This window comes from Phoenix dactylifera, chromosome 5 (assembly GCF_051530095.1).
Source record: "Phoenix dactylifera cultivar Ajwa chromosome 5, Ajwa_hap1_PhDact_Kaust_v1.1, whole genome shotgun sequence".
NCBI classification, from domain to species: Eukaryota; Viridiplantae; Streptophyta; class Magnoliopsida; order Arecales; family Arecaceae; genus Phoenix; species Phoenix dactylifera.
In genome coordinates this window covers 37,864,211-37,886,111 of record NC_143194.1, presented here as the reverse complement: position 1 = coordinate 37,886,111, position 21,901 = coordinate 37,864,211, and the positions used below count along the sequence as shown (strand labels likewise).

The following is a 21,901-nucleotide window of genomic DNA, read 5'->3' as shown; positions in this document are numbered from 1 at the left end:
TATATATATATATATATATATATATATATATATATATATATATATATATATATATATATAAAATATAAAATTTATTGAAAGGCTTTGTATGGATGCTAAGGGTCCTAATTTGAATAGTGTATATAATAACATTGTGCCTCTCCAATAAGGCTTGGATTTCGCATTTTTGTTATCTTTGTTTAAATATCGATTGGATTAGCAATAAAATTAATATTTAATTTACTAAAATGATTGTATGGATGATCAACCTCCCAACTCAAATTGAATAATAGTTTTTATTCACTGCAGCATTTGACATCAAAATGTCTATCCCCCAATGGTTCGGTGTAGTTTTAAATTCAAATGCATGCACTCGGGTTTTTTCTGGTTTTAACATAAGAACCTAATTGGATAAGGTAGCACTTTATTTTACACTCGATAGTAAAATTTTTGTTGCATCAGACAAGACTTCAATTCTTTATAGCAACCGAAGACACGGTTCGAAAGTATATTGCTACAATTCATATTTTTGTAATATTTGGTTCAATAGAGTGCGAGGCAGTAGGGCAAAACACTTGATCATGCACTATGAACCATAGTGCTCATTTTGCTTCAACATCATTCTCCCCTTCATCGATGAAAGATTTAGGCCTATACCCTCGGCATCCCCTGGCTGTTGTTTGGGGTCTTTTATCTTCTTGGTGATAACCATGAAGTGAGATGCTGCTTTCTGATAGTTTTCATTAAATTCAGCTAATCCCTTGCTTACTCATACACATTCTCCTAGAGTTAACGGCCCACTAATGGGCCAGTGGGTAGATTTTTTTTGTGTTGCTGATTGGGCTATATCCAGACCGACTCAAAGTTTTGGATGTGGCCCATGAACTCTTGTGTTTTAGATTTAGGTCTTTTGTCGGACCACTAATACTAGGATTGGATTAGAAGATTGATTTTATGAAATCCTATCAATGTAATTCACTTTTCAATATTTAAATATGTTCGATGGGGTTGTACCCTTTATCTAAAATATGCTTGTCACCACAGAGACAGCAAAAATTTGCAACTAAACGTTTGGAAAGTGCCTGCTCATAGTGGTAATCCTTTGCAAGATAAAGCCCTTTCCTTTTTAGTACCCACAAGCTCCTTTCCTTTTAGCACCATGTTCCATTAATTGAGACTGTTGTTGTGCAAAAGCCATTAGTGAATTAGATACATGATTTCTTTCCAGGTTCTGCTACTTTTTTGTGCTAGGAGGTTTCATTTTGTCTCTCTTGCTTACAACCATCTTTGTAAAGCCGGCTAATCCATCGCATAGTTAACTCCTAGAGAGAAGAATTTGCAATATTTCTTTGGTTTTTGACTCTTGATACTGGGCTTAGCATGGGCGTCCGCATCGACAAGGCCCTACCTCCGCCAAAGCCCTAAGGATGCCAAGGCCCACGAGTAAGGATGTGGTCGGGTGGAGCTTGACCGAGCTTGGATCTAATCAACGATACTTTGAAATTAATTTCAAACTCAAGCTCAGAGTTCAAGTTCAATTTGTTTATCATAATTTCGAGCTTAATTTTGAATCAAGATGAGCATGCGCCTAATTGATCAGTTTGATAAGCTCGATTCAAACTTGAATTAAAGCAGGGCTCCAAAACTTGGTTTTAAATCTGAATTCACATTTAATGTTTCAAAAATAAAAAATATTAATCAAAATTTAATCCAATGAACCAATATATAGTATATATTATATTATATATAATATTTACATATAACATATATCATACATAATGCATAACATATATTATATATAAATAGTATATAATATATGTTTTATGTATTATATATTATATATAAGATAATATATATTACATGTAATACATGTATTTCAAGCCTTATCCGGTCGAGCTTGATTTAGCCGGTTCAATTTTGAACCTAGCTTGAAATTAATATCGAGCCTATTTTGCTAGTTCGAGATATATTTGTTTACTTTGGAATTGAGCTTGATTCAAGCTTTTCTCGAACCAATCTTGTGCTTAACTTGAGCTAATTATTTAAGGAACCTTCTATATTTACTTTAAATCGGATGCAGTGAAAATATCCCCTTCTTATGTAAGATTGGTGCAATTCATGATAATTTCACCAGCCGAAACCATCAGCGTTTGGGGTGACCTTGTAAACGCCTCCTATGAATCTTATCCCCTCCTCGTTGCGTTTTGTGATTGACTTCATCAGCGTGCGTGTCCGAGGTTGCAGTTTTATCTGAAAAAGGTTCCTGCTATCGACTTTGCTTCACGGCTGAGAACAAGCTTGGATAGATGAATGGGCTGCATACGTCGTGAAGTTTATCGAGGTACATGTGTACATCTTGACAACAACATTTAGTCTTCAAATACGCATCCAAGCAGCCCTTTGCTTCCATGCTATTTGAGTGATCTTGGAGTCAAAGTGAGGTCATGTTGGACTGGAGTGCCCCGCACATAGGCCAATCTTTTCATGGTCATCCGTTTTTCAGGTGCTAGGAGCTAGGCGCATCACTCTTGAGAGTGACTTGGCTATGGTGATAGAGTGGATTCTACAGGAGGGTTGAAGGGAAGCAGAGCATCCGCTTTTCGGCGTCATCCGGTGGTTGGCAAGAAGTTGTGTTTCCTTCCAGGCGGTGCATGTATACCGTGAGGCAAATAGGGTGGCTGACCGAGTCGTTTCTTAAGCCGCCCAGTATTCTGGTGGTTTTTTTTGGACTCGAGAGTCGGACATTTCTTTAGCTTTGGGTAGTCTATTTTTTCTTGACAATTCAGGCTATGCTCATGCAAATTAGCATGAGCAGCCGATGTACCAAAAAAAAAAATGGTCGTCCGTTTTTATAACAATGCATCAAGATGAGTACTTGATAAATGAAGCTCATAAAATGAGGGACTATAATTGACAGTATACACGTCTATGAGTTACATATAGTGTAGGATATTATTTCCCTACGTTGGCGTGGAAGTTTTGTTCTTTTAAAGAAGTTTGCAAGACCAATCACTTTAAGTGGGCTCTAAATTTGATAGCGAGCAAGCTGAGGTCGATTCAGGGATTTTGTCTGAGCCTCTAGAAAAGCCATATATTCTCTCTATCAAAAATAACTAAATAAATAAATAAAACAAAGGATGTATCTTTCTGATCTGATGTTTGAATGGTTCATACGCTTTGCAGAAAACATTCATGTTGGCTCCATTGACAGGTTTAAAAAGGTAATAGTCGTAACAGAGTATTGCATTGGTTACTAGTCGTAAGTATAATTATAAACTTCCAATTCTAATTCTAATCATAAACCACTCGAGAAATACGATTATTTTGATTTTTATTTTAATTTTCATTCCAAATGTGAACCAAATGCATGTTAAACGGGAGGCAAGGAAGCAAAGATTTGTGTTCTTCTCTTGGCCGTTTTCTATACCTACTGCCGCCTGCCGGAATATCAACTTCCGTGGGTCCCAATTAAAACGCATGAATGAGATCAGCAAGCACGCCACCCCTGTCCTCTTCATATCCAAGTAGAAAATAAATAAAACCTCGTTACTTCAAGAACGTTCATTGGATGCACATCTTCCCTGCTTATTATCAGTTTAAATTAATCGAATACATTTAACTAATATAAATCGTTAAGAAAATCGTGGACATGCAACGTCCTCATATTACTTTTCCGTTGTGTTTCACGTGCTGACGGTCCCCTTATCAGAGCCAGACACGTGTGACATAAAGGTGCTTGCGTGGACGCTCATACGCTCACGAGCAACACGAAAAAAAATTCTGACAATCCGTCCCACAAATAAAACCGGTTACCCAAATCCGAGTCCCTCATGCCTACGACTCCACGAGGAGGTTAGGCTTCGCTCGGAAGGCCATGACGAAGTATATATTAAAAATAGATACGGGAGCGTGGACCGCCTTATTCTGGAGAAAGAGTCAGCCACAATAATTGGGTGGATTTGAGGTTGGAGGTTCTCGATCGATCATCGACCGCTGCTCCACAATATCTGTAAATTACTGAAAGAATGCGATTCTCATCAGATCATATACGTATACCGAAAGATAAATGATGTTGCAGACCGAATTACATCTTTTGCAGCTCATCATTCTTAAAATTTCATCTGGATAGGTCATGATTTTATGCTAATACCTTTATGTAGTATTTTATTTTTTAATTTTGTTAGCCCAATGTACCCAAAAAAAAAAAAAAAAAAAATCTGAGCCGAACCAAGGACGATTCGGGGTTGGGCCGGTTCAGGTTTGGGTTCGCCGAAAACCATGCCCCCTTGGACTCTAATTTGGGACCACCGCAACAACCCGGTTTCTTTATCCGCTGCCGTCGCGGAAACCGACGGCCCGGAAGACGCCAAGAAGAGTGGGGCCCACCTCAACGTTGAGTGAGAGAAAGTGTCGAGGCCTGTCGGCCCAGCTGGCAGCCACGTGGGCGGCGACCGATGGTTGTACCATCAGAATCCGACGCGTGACAGACATGTCGCATCAGCCGGACGCGTGTCTCCTTGCCTTTTTTCTAACCAAGACGTCGGCGACAATATACGTGGCATCCGTCGAAACATGAACCGTCCAAGCCATGGACCAATCACTAGACTGTTCCAAATTTCCTATTTAATCCAATTAATTTAAAAATTACTATTACTATTATTATTATTACAACTACTACTTAATGTTAACTAGTTAGCTTGTGGGTCAAACACGCCTCATCTGCCATGTCATTGCCGGAATTTCTCTCCTCCTAATTGTGTTGCGTTACTTGCGTAAGTTCACGGTTGGCTCCGGTAGGAGTTGGGGCAGGTTGAAGAGTGGAGTTCAAGTTGAACAGTTGATAGTGGCATTTTTCAAGAGATGAGCTAAAGTTCAGGGATCATAATTTATGAATTTTTTTATTATTCAGCATATTTTAAGAATTACTATGTTAAATATTTGTGGTTGGATAACCTTTTTTATAGACTCATCACTAGTTCTTCAATAGCCCATTCAACGTCTTTCAAAACATGTGTGAATCAAGATGGAAGACTATGTTAATTAGCTTTTAGATATATGTACATCACATGTCCTATCAATTCACAACATATGCTGATACTAAAACACATCAATAGTATGTATTAAAGTCGTGAACCCCACAATCATACTTTAAGAATAATATCCATACCATAAACGAGCGCAATGATAACTAGTCCACAAATATCAACAAGAATGTAAGTGTACGTCGAGATTTGAGATTATGCCCTGCATTCGCCAATTCTATGTATGCTTGAAAGTGTCCTATTTGCGTATTACCACGGGTCAAGTTTCTGCTATTTGTATTAATAGCTATGCTAGAAAAAATAATTTTATATGGTGCTAACGATTTAATAACTATTTTTGTAACTCCAGAATGTTATGAACCCGTGACCTCAAGGTTATGCGCCTTGCGAGCAACCAAACTGCTCTACTCTTCAATGAAGAACTGGGATTTCGTGATCCACTGCTGAGCTCGGACTCAAATCATGGGGATCGTCAGAATACTCCGTATCAACAGATAAGATACTCGATATATCATTATTGATTAGATCCGAAATATATTATTAAATTGTTCATTCAATGAGCATTCTCAATATTATGCCTTGAAGAGAAATCGACCTCCACGCTCCTTAGGTTAATTTCATCATTTTGATATGTATAATATTGGAAAACTATAGCATGCGCTATAGCTGTCTTTCTTTCACGCGCTTTGTTCTCTCATCGCCGTTGAATTTTTCCGAGTCAGATGCATGGCATAAGCAAAAATCCTAATATAGAATCAATGAAAACTCGCAATTGTTATACAAAGCAATGCAAGATGGGACAAAGCACGGCCTCTCGGAAGCATCCCTCACTATAAATCAAACAACATGGTATCATATATCACGCGCAGTCCAGGATCCATCCCTCTCAAGATTTCAGCTGACTGAGACTCGGTAACGATAACATTACCCGGCTCTTGTATTCTCAGGAACGCTCTTCCTTGTCTCTGGTTCTCACTGAAAGACTTCTTGCCACATCACGTCAACCCTGAAAAAAAAAACACACACCCTGATGATAGCATGAGAAAGGACCTTGCTTTCTCCCTCATCTGTCCCCGCGATAGGCGTCGAAACTTTTCATTCATCAAGGAAGTTCTCCCTCTCAAGTCACGCAAATGGACGAAAAACCATTCCAGCTGTGATACCAGCTCAGCGGTCCAAACTTTTCATTCATGGAGGAAGTCCACGACCCACCCCCCAAGTCACGCAAACGGACGAAAAAACACTCCAGCTCAGTGACAGCAGCTCAGCGGCACCATCGAAGAAAAATCAGACGAAACAGGTACCAAAAATAAAAAAAAAAAATAAAAAAAGACTTTTTATTTTATTATATTTTTTTACTATTTATTTTTTAAAAAGATTAAAAATTATAAACTCCGACTAATGAAATCGTTAGTCCTATGATTGAAAAAACTATGAAAAAAATACAGTACTTACCAATGTAGTCGAGTAATACATATAAGTAAATAAGTTATTTAGTAAGCCAATATACACATTTAGATAATTTGTTATATAATTTCTATAACATGATGTTCATTATGTATATAATACACAATCAGATGATACATATTTAGCAAATTAGTTATCCAACAGCCCAATATACATCTCCAAGTGAGTTGATACACGGTTTCTAAAATATTATATTAACCAATACATACTATATAGTCAATGATACAAACTCATTGACTTCCTGATATTTATTGCAAATCTATTTGATTCACACCTAATAATGATCCAATACACACTTCCAAATAAATCGATACACAAGTTTCAAAATATCATTTTTACCAATACGCACTATATGGTCAGGTAATATACACCAAGCAAATTAATCATCTCGTAAGCCAATACATACTTCTAAGTATATTGTTGCATAGTTTTCAGAATATAGTATTCATCAGTACCGATATGCAGCTTTCTAGCTTTGTCTAATATAAAAAACTATATATATATATTATTTCTTAAATTCTATGAACTCTTAGGTGCAAAGATTATAACAAAGAGAGAGGAATTTAGAGGAGGAGAAGTAGACTTGGGATGAGAAGGAAGACCTCATGGATGGAAAAGAAGGCTTAATAAGGAAGAGGATAAGTGGAGAGGCTGAATAAGAAAGAAAAAGAATGTGGACGGTTTCTCTTCGTGGCCCATATCTCTTGGTGTGTGTAATTTCTTTTTTTTTTTCTAAGTTACAAGATTGATGAACTTCATTAGTAGTAGAAGTCCTATCCCTATTTGACTTTTGGGTTTTCTCTTTAAAATAAGCACTACAAAAATATGGCAAAATAAGAGTCTCACTCTATATGATATTCTATAGTGTCCGCCTCATATAATTCTTGTTCCATCTAATAGACATTTTAATCACCTTAGTGTAAAAAAGCAACAAAAAAAGGAATAGAGAAAAGAGAAAGAAAAAGAAGGAGAAGCGGACCATCTCTACCTCCTCTCCTCATGATGCCGCCCTCTGCCTTGATACAAACTGCCTTATCCCTTCAAACAGATTCAGCCAAACGCTCCATCTCCTCTCAGAGGAGACCGAAAGGTTGCATGCGAAACACTAATAGAAGTCGACAACAAGGGAAAGCAACCATTGGATGCTTCTCCAATGATGGTGGGGGACCCAAATATTCTAGCTGTAATAGCCAAGGACCTCGCCTAAAAAGACTAGCCAGAATATATTATTTGAGTTCCTTAGTCTCGTATAAATACCCAATATGTACTCAATGCATAACCAATATAAAACTAAACACATACCTACATAGATTCTCATATACTCTCCCCCATTTAAGCCCAGCATCCTTGCAAGGCTAAGAGTCTAAATTCATTCAAATCCAATCACAAATACCACGATCAGCTAGTGGTCAGTTTTAATGGACCCATACTGCAGAGTCCTCTAGTCTACATAGGCTATGGTTTGGGACGATTCTGATATCATTTCTAACAACTCAGAACCTCACCCAAAAAGGTTAGTCAGAATATGTTATTTGCATTCTTTGATGTTGTATAAGAACTAAAGATCTACCTAGTGCATATGTGATGCAGGACTAAACGCACACCCACATGAATCCTCAAATACTGCCTCCATTTGAGCTTTGGCATACTCACCATGCTAACGGTCCAAATCCATTCAAATCCATTCATAAATACCACGATCAATCCGTAGTCAGTTCTAATGGACTCATGCTTTGATAATATTTCTAACAACTTAGGACCTTACCCAAAAAGGCCAGTCAAAATGTGTTATTTGTATTTCTTTTTTTTTTTTATAAGTATCCAAAATCTACTTATTGTATAGCCAATTTAGGATTAAACACATGCCTGCTTCTCACACCGGCGGAGTAGTTCAAGGTCCTAATCGGGGATGAGATCTACCGGACGAACCTAAACACTGTCTATGATCAAAAGGAGGAGCACGACCTTCACCGTCCATCAATGAAACCGTTAGTGAAGGAGCACGACATTCGTACCCTCTTTGTCTGCTACCATTTCCAAAATCTCCGTGGCCCAGATCTGCCTCACCGTCGGGTAAGCTGCCACAAAGCGCAACGCCCTTCGTTCCTTTGCTGATGTCCCCATCCGTTTCGTCCAAGCCCTAGCCCGATTGGGCATCTCTATCACCGTCGCTCCTGACCGGACCGATGCTAATCTTCTCGACTCATCTGAGCGATAGAAGATCTCAGCCTCCCATGAGGTTTTGCCAACGCGTCTAATCCGACGAGACCGCTTCTAAGATCAAGCATTTTAAGAGAGCTAATGACATACGTCCAATTGGTGGAGGATGGAGGCAATTCCTTTCCCGAGGCCGATTTGATGCGAACCCGTGAGATCTATGATTTTGTCTAGCTTCACATAAATCAGGTAGCATTTTACTGATGCAGTGTACCATACCACCAGGCTAAGCTAGCCCATCAAGTGCAGGATATAATTTCTCAGGTAATAGGCCTTAAATATTCTAGAGCAGAGGGTGGCACCTACCCATGCCACTGGTGCCCCTTGAATCCAGCCAATTACTGTGGCCGAGTCACCCTCGAGTAGGACTGTTATGGCTCACAGAACATGCCGTGCATAATATCACCAGCCCATGCCGCCCTCAGTTCCGCCCCCGAAATAGAGGTTTCAAAGATCTGGCACTCGCTAGCAGCAACCACCTTAAAGTCCGAGCCTATAATGATGAAGTCTGCACCACCTCTTCTGTCAGCATCAAGTATGTATCTATCAAAGTTGATCTTAAGAAAAACATCATCCAAGATATTACAAAAGCAGAAGTAAAGCCCCATGTGCCCTAAATCTATGATTTTGTCTAGCTTCACGTAAATGGGGCAGCATTTATGATTTTGTCTAGCTTCACATAAATGGGGCAGCATTTTAGTGATACGTGTACCATTTCCATCAGGTGGAGGATATAATTTATCGGCTGATAGGCCTTGAAGCTTTTCATTCATCAAGGTAGTCCTTCCGATTCACGTAAATGGACAAACAAAACACTCCAGATTTTTTTAGGCAATCATGGGACCACCTATCTTTAACTAAGACATTGACCAAGGTACCTTTCAATTCCCACTAGTTTTACACAACTTCAAAGCTTTCTTCAATAAGAACAAACTGAATACAAAGACGAAAAGTTTCACAAACCATCTAGATTTTAATTGCCACTAAAATGGCTTTGTTGCTAATTATTCACCACCAAAATTAACCTCACCAAAGACGCAGAAAACACAGTAAAGTAGGCACAAATCGAACATCGTATGAGTCAAGGCCAGAACCAATAGGGCTGGTCCTCGACAGGGAACCTGTAATTATTCAAATTGTCTTCAAGCCTCAGGAAGCCAGAACCTTTGACCTCATCAACCTCTCCGGCATGCGAGAGATCAGATCGATCAGGTTCGAAAGCATGGAAAGAATCCACAGGCTCCATCAGCGTAGAGCGATCTACTTCGTCAATGTAGGGAGGGCTCCCGGAGTCTAACACAGTGCTGTTGGCGGAGCTGAGGTCCTCTTGCTTGCATACTGTGACTCGGGCATCTACTCTTTTCACCTCGCGCATGGCATCCGGGACTATGTTCTGCAATTCGTGAGGAGGCAATTTGTTGCATTCAAATGGTGCCGAGCTGCCGATATCCTTCTCTTTGAGGAAGACCTTGTTTGTGAGAGAGAGAACCTGTCAAGAAGAAGCTCCAGTTGATGAGGGTAATGGTTCCATAATTTAGAATACTAAGCTAACAAAATATCAGTCCACTGAACAGATGAATAGAGACAGGATATATACTGTGTCAAACTTTCCTTTCCTTTCCTTTCAGCATTATACATGACATGTCTCAACAATCTACCGCTTTCCTTAGTAGCACTTAGCAAAATGACACAGAAAAAAAATAAAAACACTAGTGATTTAGCTAGAAGCGTTAGGATTCACACCTTTCTAGACCTTAACATTATCTAGGCATCACAAGCAATTCATAGAATTAGATTAGTTTGTTGAAACTTGAAACATCCAAGATATGCAGTATGCCATCCTAGACAGTTGCAAAATGTCAACCAACCTCTCCATATATAAAGAGAAGAATTTTACACTGCTAGACTATGTTTAGGTGTCATTTAATAAACCACTGTCTTCAACAACAGCTGATAACTTTATGAAACAAACGCAATAGATTCGAAGTTAGAGGAACTAATTAAGAAATAGATACGGTTGGCAGACCAGAAGCAGTGGTTTTGAAGCATATCAAAGAACTAAATGCTTTGTGAAAGTTCTGAATGGATTACCTCGGCTTGAAGTTTCTCCTTCTCATCGAGCAGGTTATCGTAATCAGCCTTGAGGACATCATAACTAGATTTCAGGGCCTCGTAGTCCTTCTCCAGTTGCTTTGTCTTCCACCGAGCACGGCGATTTTGAAACCATATTGCGACCTGTCTGGGCTGTAGCCCGAGATCCCTTGCAAGCTGAGCTTTCCTCTCTGGCTCAAGCTTGTTTTCAAGCTCAAAACTACTCTCGAGGAACTGGACTTGGTCAGCTGTAAGCCTTCTCTTCTTTTCTGGGCGGTGAACACCCTCGTCCAATTCCTCGTCGCCAGTTTCTTCCAACTCGAATGGTCTGCAGAAGGACCATTCAGGCCTCTGCCCATGGACATCTTCAAAATTCATCACAGACCTTGAGCCTGAGAGAGAAATCTTTTAGACTTTATTCTATATTAAAGTATTACCATCAACAAAATTGACGGCAACTATCCAGCCATATATATATATATAGTTGCATTCAAAAAATAATAATAATGAACTATAGATATATCAATGGAGAAAGATATTTCATTGTATATCAGATTTCTGAGGCAAAAAAAAAGGTCTATAATGATGCAACACATCATAACTTTTTGATGCTAAATGAATTTATGAAAGCAAATAGATTGTGTTACTTGCATCAAGGAATTTATAAGAGCTGCATAGGCGCAACTTCTTTCACCATAGAAAAATATCAGGAAAACCAATACAAGAGAACTTTTAAATGACTTTTTTCCCTTCCTTCTCCCAGAAAAATGTTATATCTAGGGCAATAATATGATCACAAAGTCTTTCACCAGCATGTACTGAGGTTTCTTGAAAAGGTAGGTAGTTGAAAACAGGGCAAAGGCAGAGGTAAAGCAACTCAAATTTTTAAAGGGGAAAAAAACTCAGAAAGAAAAGTTAAAGGAGAATATTAGGTGTCCATAATCATAGAAGGATAAATGGTAATAGATCACTGTTCATACTTTGAAATCATAACAAAATGAGGGAGAAAAAAATGATAAAATGAATTCTTTTTGAATGAAAGGGAGGCAGAGGAAAATAGCCACCCGAAACAGAGACTAATCCCTGAAAAAGTTGTGCTTATACGTGAGAGATCCAAGCTGCTGCAATGCTTCAATGACCAACTGAATTTAGATCAACATGACAAACCTTCAATTATATTAAGAATTCCAGCTGAGTTGCAGTGGCCGATTGAAGATTAGTAATTATTGAAACAAGCTAACTCTGAAAAGTGGGAGTCTCGAAAGACCAAATTATGTGAGAAATTCCGGGTGACCATGTCAGAATATTGCTAGAAGCAAGACCAAATTAACCGAGTGATTGGAAACATTAACAGGGATAAAAAAATAAAGCATACGAATCATCAAATATGGCAACTTGAACTGTAGTATAGAGGAAATATGAAAGCCCTTGACATGTTAAGAGGAAATCAAACCCTGAGCAGCATTGGAAGAGGCATAGTCTGTTTGCTCTAGTGGACCAACAGTTTTTGCATGACTACAAACTTGGATCCAGAAATCAAAGAAAGCCAAAGAAACCTTCTAAAATTAAAAACAGAGAGAATAACAGGGACGGAGAGAGAGAAAGAGAGATGTTACCGGGAAATCCTCCATGAGAAGTCCCCGAAGAGAGCAGGGGCTCAATAGCCTCGGAGGAAATCCAATTATTCCGGAGCAAAACCGCCATACTCGAACCCTCATAAGACCTTCTTCCCGCCATCTCCTACCTTTTTTTCTCGCTTCCTCCTCCTCCTCTCTCTCTCTCTCTCTCTCTCTCTCTCTCTTCTTTTACCCGAAGAAAAAAAGAAGTCTTTTTTCCTTACAACCTTCAAGAAATCTTACACCATACCACCTCTTCCCCCGTGTTCTTGACGAGATCCGACGGGCATGATTCCGCCGCCCCCAGATACCTTCGCCGCTTGAGCTCTAGTACTTATGTCGGAAGAAGCTGGTGACCATCATAACGGAGCCATGAGAAGAGGCCTGGGCGCAGCGGCCACTCATACCCATCTCTCTGTCTCTCTAATCTCCTTCAGGAGGAGGGGAGCCAACGGACGCTGCCAAGAATCGAGGGATGGGTCCCTGAATTTTCCATCAATTCTGAAGGAAACTCTAGAGAAGAGACTAGGGAGGAGAGTGGGGAAGGGAAGAGAAGGATTTGGGTAGGCTTCCTTTCTCTTTTTTCTTCTCTCTTTTCTCCAGAATGGAGGCGTCGAGGGTCCTCTTATAAAGCGAGGAGAGGGCCCTGAGGTCTTCTCCTGCTCGGGGATAAGGAATGGCGAGAGGAAATGACGACTATAACTTTCTTATCTTTATTTAAAATATATATATATATATATTAACTTAGGATCCGCGGCGTGTTTTTTTTTTTTTTTTATAAGACGGCATTATAATTAATCAATGGACAGGATGTATCTCAGGGAGTTGCCGGGATCAAGACGAAAGAAGTTGATATGGCAAGTGAAAAAAAATTTGGAGAGATCGAGATTTTTGGGACACCAGCTGATATTCTCCGATCAAAATATCAAAATCTCAGACGGATATGATAAATATTAGATTAAAACTGTATTTAAATATTAATTAAAAAATAAATTGGAGAAAGTAATAAATAATTGAAAATTTTTGGTCATTATAAATATATTATATCAATCATGGATTTATATTGATCGAATTAATAGAGCTAGAATTTTTGTATATAGTATACCAGGGTATCCAAATAGGGTACAAACTATAGCTCGGAGATCTAAATCTTGCCAAAAATATATCATAAATTTGCTTAATGATAGCCTCAATCAAATATGATACGAGATAATTGATGTAAAACTGTTAAACTAATATTAGCAGGTTGGAGAAATTTATGTCTTTCTATAATGGAAGCATTATTTCTTTGCCAAGTGTTTGCATGGTATATTTTTAGAAATTTCTACATTGTAATTCCTTCACTGTTTTTTTTAGATTTTTTGATGGCACTTGGTTTATTTTTAGATTTCACTTGAACATGAAGAAATGTGGTGGTCTAAATAGATAGCACCATAGAAAGAAATAAAAATGACAATATAAAACATTAATAACCCTTGGAGCAATTATCCAAGAAATAAAACGAAAATGCCAAAAACGTGCTTGCAATAACGAAGATAACGATTGAAGCACGGTTTTAATAAATTTGAGCAATGGTTAGAAGTGGCTTTCTCCTAATGAAGGCATCCATTGGAGGGTAGAGGAATCCATTCTAGTCTAACAAGGTGCAACAAATTATAGGTTTGTTTTAAGAATTGTGCAAATCATTTCAGTACCCTAATAATTAGGATTGTATTCGATATTGTTGTCAGGTAATCTATACATTCAGATATATACCAACCAACAAACTCCAAACTTCATTGGAAGAATTTAAGCATTTACTAATTAATGCTAATGATTTGTGCGTGAATCACAAGAAAAAAATCTTTTTTTTTCTTGGTTATATTGTTGTCTAAAATTAGAAGCAGAATTCCGCCTCTTAAATACTTATGCTCAAAAAAGTACACGCACTACGGCAACACGTCAACTTTCTCCTACTAGTTGCTTGCTGGTCTCGATTCGAAGACCATTTCATAGAAGTTTATTAATATCTCCTTTTGATCAAGCAAATCGACTTGAGTAGCTTTTTTTTTTTTTTTTTTTTTTTATCCTTGCGGGAAGAAGTAAGAGTAAGGATTACTATTTTTGTTGAGCAAGGCAACAATGTGCAACTTGTTTTAGGCTACTCGGATTGAACTTTCATTGGGTACATAGAAATATAATGGTTAAAATAAAAGTATAAATAACGCATATGTCGATCTGGATTATAATATGCTAGTAATAAGTGTTCACTAGTAAGGGATAGCATGGCCAATTCCAGGAAAAGTTTTCAAAAATCATTCGCTGGAAAAGAGAAACAAGATGCAAAGAAGGCCAACTTTCCATAGGCCGCAGGATAAGTTGGGGAGAAAAGGTGGGAGCGTACAATTTAATCATGGCAAGGGAAGGACAAGACTGAGATGAAAAAGGGGGCATATTAAAGGCCAAAGGTTGACAACAAATAAAACCAATCTAGGCCACATGGAGCTTGTTTTCTATTAGCAAAATTATCCACCGTTGTTGGTGGTTTCCAATCATGTTCGATGACTGAAAACTTTTTTCCACTTTGTGCGACAAAAGCTTGCAGTTGTAGCTGCCAAACCGGACATTGGAAAGGCCTGTGATGAGAGGAATCCAAACCATTTCCGAGGTGAACTTTGGCCATGAATGAATTGCCTGCACTGTATTCCTAAGCCTTTTTGGAGTACGTTCGATTTCAAGGAATTCACTAGTGATTATTGAATTTTAATTAGAGCCAGGCTTGAACTGTGAATCCTAAATTGTTGTCGGCTCCAATTTAGAAATAAAGTTTCCTAACATCGATTTCAAAGGATTTTTTTTGGTTCGTGATCAAAAATGGAATCGGAATGGATTAGAATAGAAATGAGAATCAAAATGGTCATATTCTCCAACATATTTAGTTCAAGAATAAAATCAAAGTCGGAACTAGAATGAGATTTGAATATCATAGAAGAGTCCACGTGAGACTTTAGGAGATTGGGGCATTTCTCATTGGCCACTAAAATCGAAATAGGAATGAAACTTTTTTCAACTAAATGAATAGGAGAGGAGTTATTCATTCTCATCTCAAAGCTCAACTCTCTACAACCAAACATGCCCTAAATATTCTAATGGACAGGAAAGCTTCTATATGCAATTAAATATTAGACTTGTGTGGAACCATTAATGACAGCATGAACTAAAACATCTGCTGCCTAGGTTCATTAAGAGAAAATTTCTGCTTTCTATAGCCCAGATGGCACATTTTTCCTGCAGCATGAATGGGAAATTTCTTCTTTAACTAGATCCATCACTAATTTGGTGAGAGTTTAAACAAGCAAATCATCTGAATCCCCTTATCTTAAGAAGATAACTATCCGAACGCAACTATCTATCAAGTCGAATAATCATTTCTTCAACATACCAAGGAGTGGTCAAGTGGGATTATGAGAATTCAAAGACGTATCACTTTAAAGATGCCTAGTGTACGTTTGCGATGCGTGGAAGGTAATGCATTTTGTGTACATCACTTTACGACTCAACGGGAAAATTTGGTCTGGGAACTAAAGCGAGTTTTGTTTAGTAGGGATTCTAAATGAAACGGTTACCAAAATTCAAAATTCAAAGGTCAGAAGAGTGCTACAAAAAGAGTTTGCAAGAACCTCCTTTTAGAAGGCGACCTAGACCACAAAAACTGTACGTGCCGGCTTGAAATTCTTGCCAACATTGTTAGACTACCGTTGAATTCATCCATCGAGAAATACTTTAGTTATAACATAAAATTCTTGCTTTTTTTTTAAAAAAAAGATAAATTTTGTAAAACAGCTCAAAAGGTGGCTAAGTTGCATGATTGCCGGTTGAAAAAAGATTAACGAGTAAATCACACAATACTAAGTACTCATGTGATTATTTTATGCACGTACAGGATATCATATAATCCTCCAAGATGCTTAGGCTATCAACACTTTAATTTTTTTTGATGTAAAAGAAGGCAAAATGAGCCATCTGACTTTTATTAAAAATTAATCATAGAGATGAAGGGCGGAGATGAATTTATCAAGAAAAGAAAGTAATGAAAAAATTGAAGCTAAATGGCTCCAAATAACCAGAACATAGAATGTTGACGCTTGTAAGAAGAAGCTGCCGAGAAAAAGAAATTCTATTCAGACCAACAAGTAAGAACATTTATTGTCTGAAAGAAATACTTTAATTCAATTATATTTAACCGTTCACATTAAGATGCCACTTATCCAGATTTTATTGTTACAATTTCTTCCAAGTACCGCCAACTTTAGTTGCTCGGTGCTACCGTATCACACCACAGCCTAATCTCTTGAGCTCCAATCGTAGCCCGGGACCGTTAGGTGTGACCCACCGGCTACGAAATGGCTCGACCCACGACAGCCGTTCTGTCAACTTGCGAGCGTACCTGGCGACATGCCAGATTCGAAGACGATGCCACATGGCACACATTTGTTTTGCGCTTGCACGGTCGTGTCGTATAAGACGTCGGCATCTTGGACACGTGGCAGGTCTTAATAGACTCAATGGAGGCGGACGTGGGAGGTAAAGGCAATAATATCGTTTTATTTTTTTATTTATTTTTGGTTCTCACGAGCTTTTTTTAATCCCGTTGGCGAGCAGATCATTGCCTTCAGATATGTATCCAATGCCACGTCTACCGAGGACTTACGTCCTCGCTTTTCCACACGTGCCTTCCCGTGCGTCACGAGTGGCTGCTTCCTCCAAAGCCAAGCCTTGTGTCCATGGTCCATGGCGTAAAAATCCCACAAGCTCGTTTCCATTCGCATCTTGGAATTCAAGAGACTCTTCTATGGTTTTGTTGATCCAACCCAGTGGGATCGGACGGTGGAGCTGGTGAATGATGGGCGGGCCAATTATGCTCAGATTGTGTCCGTTGGGATAGATTATCCTGCTCAAAGTTGAATGTCCGACCTGCAAATAAGAAAAATAAATATCTAAAATGTCTAAGTTAGACCAAGTTTTTAAGAAATAGTGAAGATTCGCGAAAGCTATAGATGAAGTAAGCAAGAGTAGCATAGCATAAGTGTAGCTGAAGGTTCATCGAGTCTAATATATATAGAGATGAGGGCGTAGGATAGTTATTTAGTAAAGTCGAGACAACTTGTAACCATCTCGCAACATATCTCAACAATGCACGGGGCTATAACTATCCCTTTAATAGATTTAACGGTCTTAAATGCATTTTGAATCGGAGACATAGTTTGTTGCTGCTAGTCGGTCTGTCTAGTTAGGTGTTCTAGTCGGCAGTTCGGTCGACAGTTACAAACCGATAAATCCAAGCCACATCAAGTTTTATAGGTCAAATTTTAAATATATGTGGTAGGTTTGGCCGGGCCTAAAAAGAGCTCCTAACTTGGGCAATGCACATTTCCACACAATATTTCCATTTTGAGGATGAACAACTAAGAATATATACATCACTGATCAAAGTGACGTGGAAACCTATTTTGATCGAGCAGGGGCATTACTCGATGGATCTCTTTTCTTGGGGAGTCTAATATGAAGGGAAATACAAAAAGTGCATTTCATTTAAGAATTAATGTGCACCTATTAATCATCTCTGCCATTGTAAATAAAAAAATTCTTCCACATATAACATTCACATCAACTGCATGAAGTTTCTTTTTGTGTTACATACAAATGGATGCAGTTTTCGGCTTTTTTCTATAAAAAAAAAATATTTATGCCGAATAATGTATTCGTGATGCCTGATTAGCACAATGATTACTAGTCTATGAGGAGGAAAGTACCAATGAGAATTTAAAACCAACTCCAAAATTCATTAGGTCTAGCGTAACACATCAAGACACACTTGTAATACCTCTATAGATTTGGTAAAGGTGAAAGTCCCCTTAACGTTAGGGGCTAACCACTGAGCTCACTTTGGCCTTGTGGGTGCAAGCTAGAGCAACCATAGCTTATGGTTAGAACAATAGGAGGGGGGGCCAACAGAGATTCGCTCGCCGAGCGAATGGCAGGAGCAGCAGGCAAGTGCTTGGTAGGCCAACAACTCAATGAGTCGCACTCGATGAAAGAGAGCCACACCGAGCAAATATGATAAATTGGCCTACTCTGCTTTTTTAAATAAAAGTAAGGACTGCTGGGGGAAGCCACAAGAACTTTACATGCATCATGAGGGTACAGTGTCTCATGTTTGGCTTCCGCTAATGCTATATTATTGGATCTACTCTTGTCCCAATAATTAAAAGAGACCAGGATAAGGATATTTTGGTCAATGCAGCCAGTATAAATGATGAATTCATAATTCTTAATTTCGGGTAATGGAATATATATATAGACACACACACACACACAAGAACAAGGGTATCTTCGTCCATCGGGACGCGGTGGATGTGTGAGGCTGCAAGGGAGGTTGAAGGGACGCAGCGTCGACATCGGGGGATGGAGGTCGGAATCCAGAGTGAGGAAAGGGACGCGCCGTGTGGTGACTCATCCTCGCTCCCTTGTTCTTTTATGCAACCGGAGCGACCGAGTCTGCGTCGCTTCATGGGCCCCCTAAGCCCATTAATGGTCCCCCACGGCTGAGCCCACTCGGACCGGCATCGAACGGACCACCTTTGGATTCCTAAACTCGTGGATCGAAGACGAGGCTTTGTGGGCTTCTTGGTGGTGGATTTTAGAACAGTCCATGTCCATCGCTTGGTTGGAATGCACGGACTCGTTTCCTTTGCCGTATCAAAGAATGTGGCCATTCTCATCAAAGATTCGGAATTCGTAGCTGCTGGTATGAAAGCTTGACGGACTTGTCCAAACTTACCTCCACTCTTTATTGGTGTGGGGGGTGTTGCTGCCAAAATCCGAGCCGAGATTGGTCCCCGCCCAAGATGAAAAGTGGAGCATGATACTAAGGTGAAAAGTGGATCGGCCTAGAGTTGGAAAATATTGACTTTGCTGGTGGTACTCATGTTAGACTTGCGTGAGCTACTGTTGTACAAAAAAAAAAAAGTCGGAAAATAACTTTGAGACGAAGGAGAACTAATATCGCTGTTCGGAAGACGAAAATGATCTGTAAAGAAAGTCTACTTGACGAAAGATTTCTAGCAGAGGATCTTCTGATGTTTAAATTAGTAGAGATCTAAAACAACAGTTGGAGAAAGAGAGAGAATGAGAGTAGAAAAATTCTCCAAAGTGCTTACCTAGTGTTCCTTGGTAACCTCCATATATAGCATAAGGTGAGGATTCGTTACCTTAATTGTCGGGAGGTGCGATAACTGCATAGTGATAGCTGGCCTCTTATGTTTAATACATGGTAATGCTCCTTGCGATATGTTTGCGGTATAAATTGCGCCGATTGTGTATTTATGGCCGAGCTGGATTGACTGTTGCCTAGACCATAATTGCAACTTCTTTGATGATTCTTGGTGTTACTCTACAGCTGAACCGACCAGCATAACATATCGGTCAATACCGAAGTTATCTACCTCGATCAAGGCCGAGATCATGGAGATCGGACAATCCGAAATCAAGATGATTAATATTCTCTCCAACATGGAAGAAATGAGACCCTCAAGAGAAATAGGGGTTGGGTACTTAGAAATGGTCTATTGGTCCCTATGGATATCTTTTCCTTAAAATAAAATATATATTCTAATTGGTTTAGCTTTTGCCTGAGAGGATGCGACAAGAGAAATGTACTCGCTAAAGAAAAAAAGGTTGAGTCATGGAATCATAGGCTCACAGCCATCTACTCGTACTGCCAATCTGCAAACTATCAGCTTTTATACCTGCGTTAATTAACTTTATCACAGCTTTTCTAAGTGCCAGTCTGCCCGTGTTCACGGTATCAAGAAGAGCGAATCGGGCTGAACGTGAGAACAAGCTTGGCATGATTTTTGGCCGAATTTTCGAAGAGAAAGATGTGGAGGCGGCCCAGGCCCATAAGGCATCAACTTCATGTTTTTCTTTTCTCCAAAAACAAAAAGGGACTAAGAAGGGTTCAAGCACCATTTGGCTCATGAGTCCTGAAGGGGTTATTTAACTTATTCCTACATTACTCCATCTGGGTTAAAGCTCAAGCTTGGAGTAGACCGAGTCAAGATTGGGGCTTCTTCTTTTCGAGAGCTGTACCGAGAGTCGATGCCTTGCAAAATCAATCCTCGATCTTTTTCCTAAAATGGCAAGAGATGGAACCATTCGAGACAAAATTCGGTAATCTATAATATTGAGTTTTGATTTTATGTTAATTGTATCTTTGAGATGCACCTGATTGCCTCTATGGCACTTTGTACAATATAAGATTTTTTTTTTTTGGTAAATATATAAGACATTTCTTTTAATTGGCCTTTAGGTTTTGTTTGCAATACCATCATGTTAAATTTTGGTTGTACTTTAACCAAAATCGAACCAATTACATTTATGTCTTCCTTGAAAAAAAGAATCATTGTATCTATCCATACATTAGCATAGATGTTACTAGAAGAACGCAAATATGCCACAAAAAGAAATAAGAAAATGTCACTAAGCTGGACACATAGGATGATTTGTAGGGGGTGGGTCGGTAGGTGTAAGTGAATAATTTGTCGCATTCTTGCGTATTTATCAGCGACTAAGGTAATTTAGCAAGAATTTTGTTCGTGAAATAGTTATACAACTGACATGCAACTTTATAATCAATCTCCCCTCTTTTAATTGATTGTATGTAAGGTTACAAGATGTTAATCCGAGTGGCAATATATTGCATAGAAAGGTTAAAAGAAAATTAATTCTTGACACTTGTTTTGCAGGCCATTTTGGCAATCAGCTAGGCTTGTTACAGAACATTTAATCACCATGCACTGCGCTCGTCAATTTAAGTTTTGGCTTGCGGTCATGCACACAGGAAGCAAAGGTGTCCTCACTGTGAAACATCTCGTAAATGAAGGGCTGGGATTTTATCTTTTCCTGAGTAGACTGCATACCCTCCAACCAAGTCACCTTGAATCTGAAAATATAAATAAGTAATCTTCCCTCTTTTAATTGATTCTAGATAAGGCTACAAGTCGTTAATGTGAGTGGTAAAATATTACATAGAAAAAAGTTAATAAAAATTAATTCTCGACACTTGCTTTCCTAGTCATATTCACAATCGGCTAGGGACGACAATAGATTGGATATGGATCGGGTCGGACAATATCCGTACCCACCCCACAATTAAAACCTTCATATCTATACCTACCTCAGGCCGGGTAAAATAAACAGTGTCGTTCGATAGATAAGATGGATCGGATTGGGTCGCATTAACTCATCATGCAAATATTCTAAAATTATTGTAACTTTGGAAGGAGGGATTTAGATTAAGGTTATATTGAGTCTATTTCTGCACCTGAATTTGTTTCAAATATTTTTCGAGAACACATACCTACCCCGGTATTTAAAAATATCTAACGAGTTGGATAAAACCCATCCTATTTGAATTAGGTAAGATTAAATATAGATGCATCGGCTACA

At 38.8% G+C, this 21,901-nt stretch overlaps 1 protein-coding gene across 1 annotated transcript; it reads right to left on the bottom strand.

The window, feature by feature from the left end:
- Nucleotides 1-9,600: 9,600 nt before the first annotated feature.
- Nucleotides 9,601-13,037, bottom strand: LOC103709776 (homeobox-leucine zipper protein HAT5-like). The gene is made up of 3 exons (XM_039129241.3): nucleotides 12,413-13,037; nucleotides 10,797-11,188; nucleotides 9,601-10,194 (listed from the first exon to the last, which is right to left on the bottom strand). The coding sequence occupies exons 1-3, from the start codon at nucleotides 12,531-12,533 to the stop codon at nucleotides 9,787-9,789; spliced, it is 921 nt and encodes a 306-aa protein (XP_038985169.3). The 5' UTR covers nucleotides 12,534-13,037; the 3' UTR covers nucleotides 9,601-9,786.
- Between the last annotated feature and the right edge of the window lie 8,864 nt (nucleotides 13,038-21,901).

What these genes read in the sequence shown, in the direction of transcription:
- LOC103709776 (XM_039129241.3), bottom strand. Translation starts at nt 12,533, where the DNA reads ATGGCGGGAAGAAGGTCTTATGAGGGTTCGAGTATGGCGGTTTTGCTC. An exon ending in TTCTCATGGAGGATTTCCCG is followed by an intron (nt 11,189 to 12,412) that starts GTAACATCTCTC and finishes TTTCTCTCTCAG; the next exon opens with GCTCAAGGTCTGTGATGAAT. An exon ending in AGGAGAAACTTCAAGCCGAG is followed by an intron (nt 10,195 to 10,796) that starts GTAATCCATTCA and finishes TCTTCTTGACAG; the next exon opens with GTTCTCTCTCTCACAAACAA.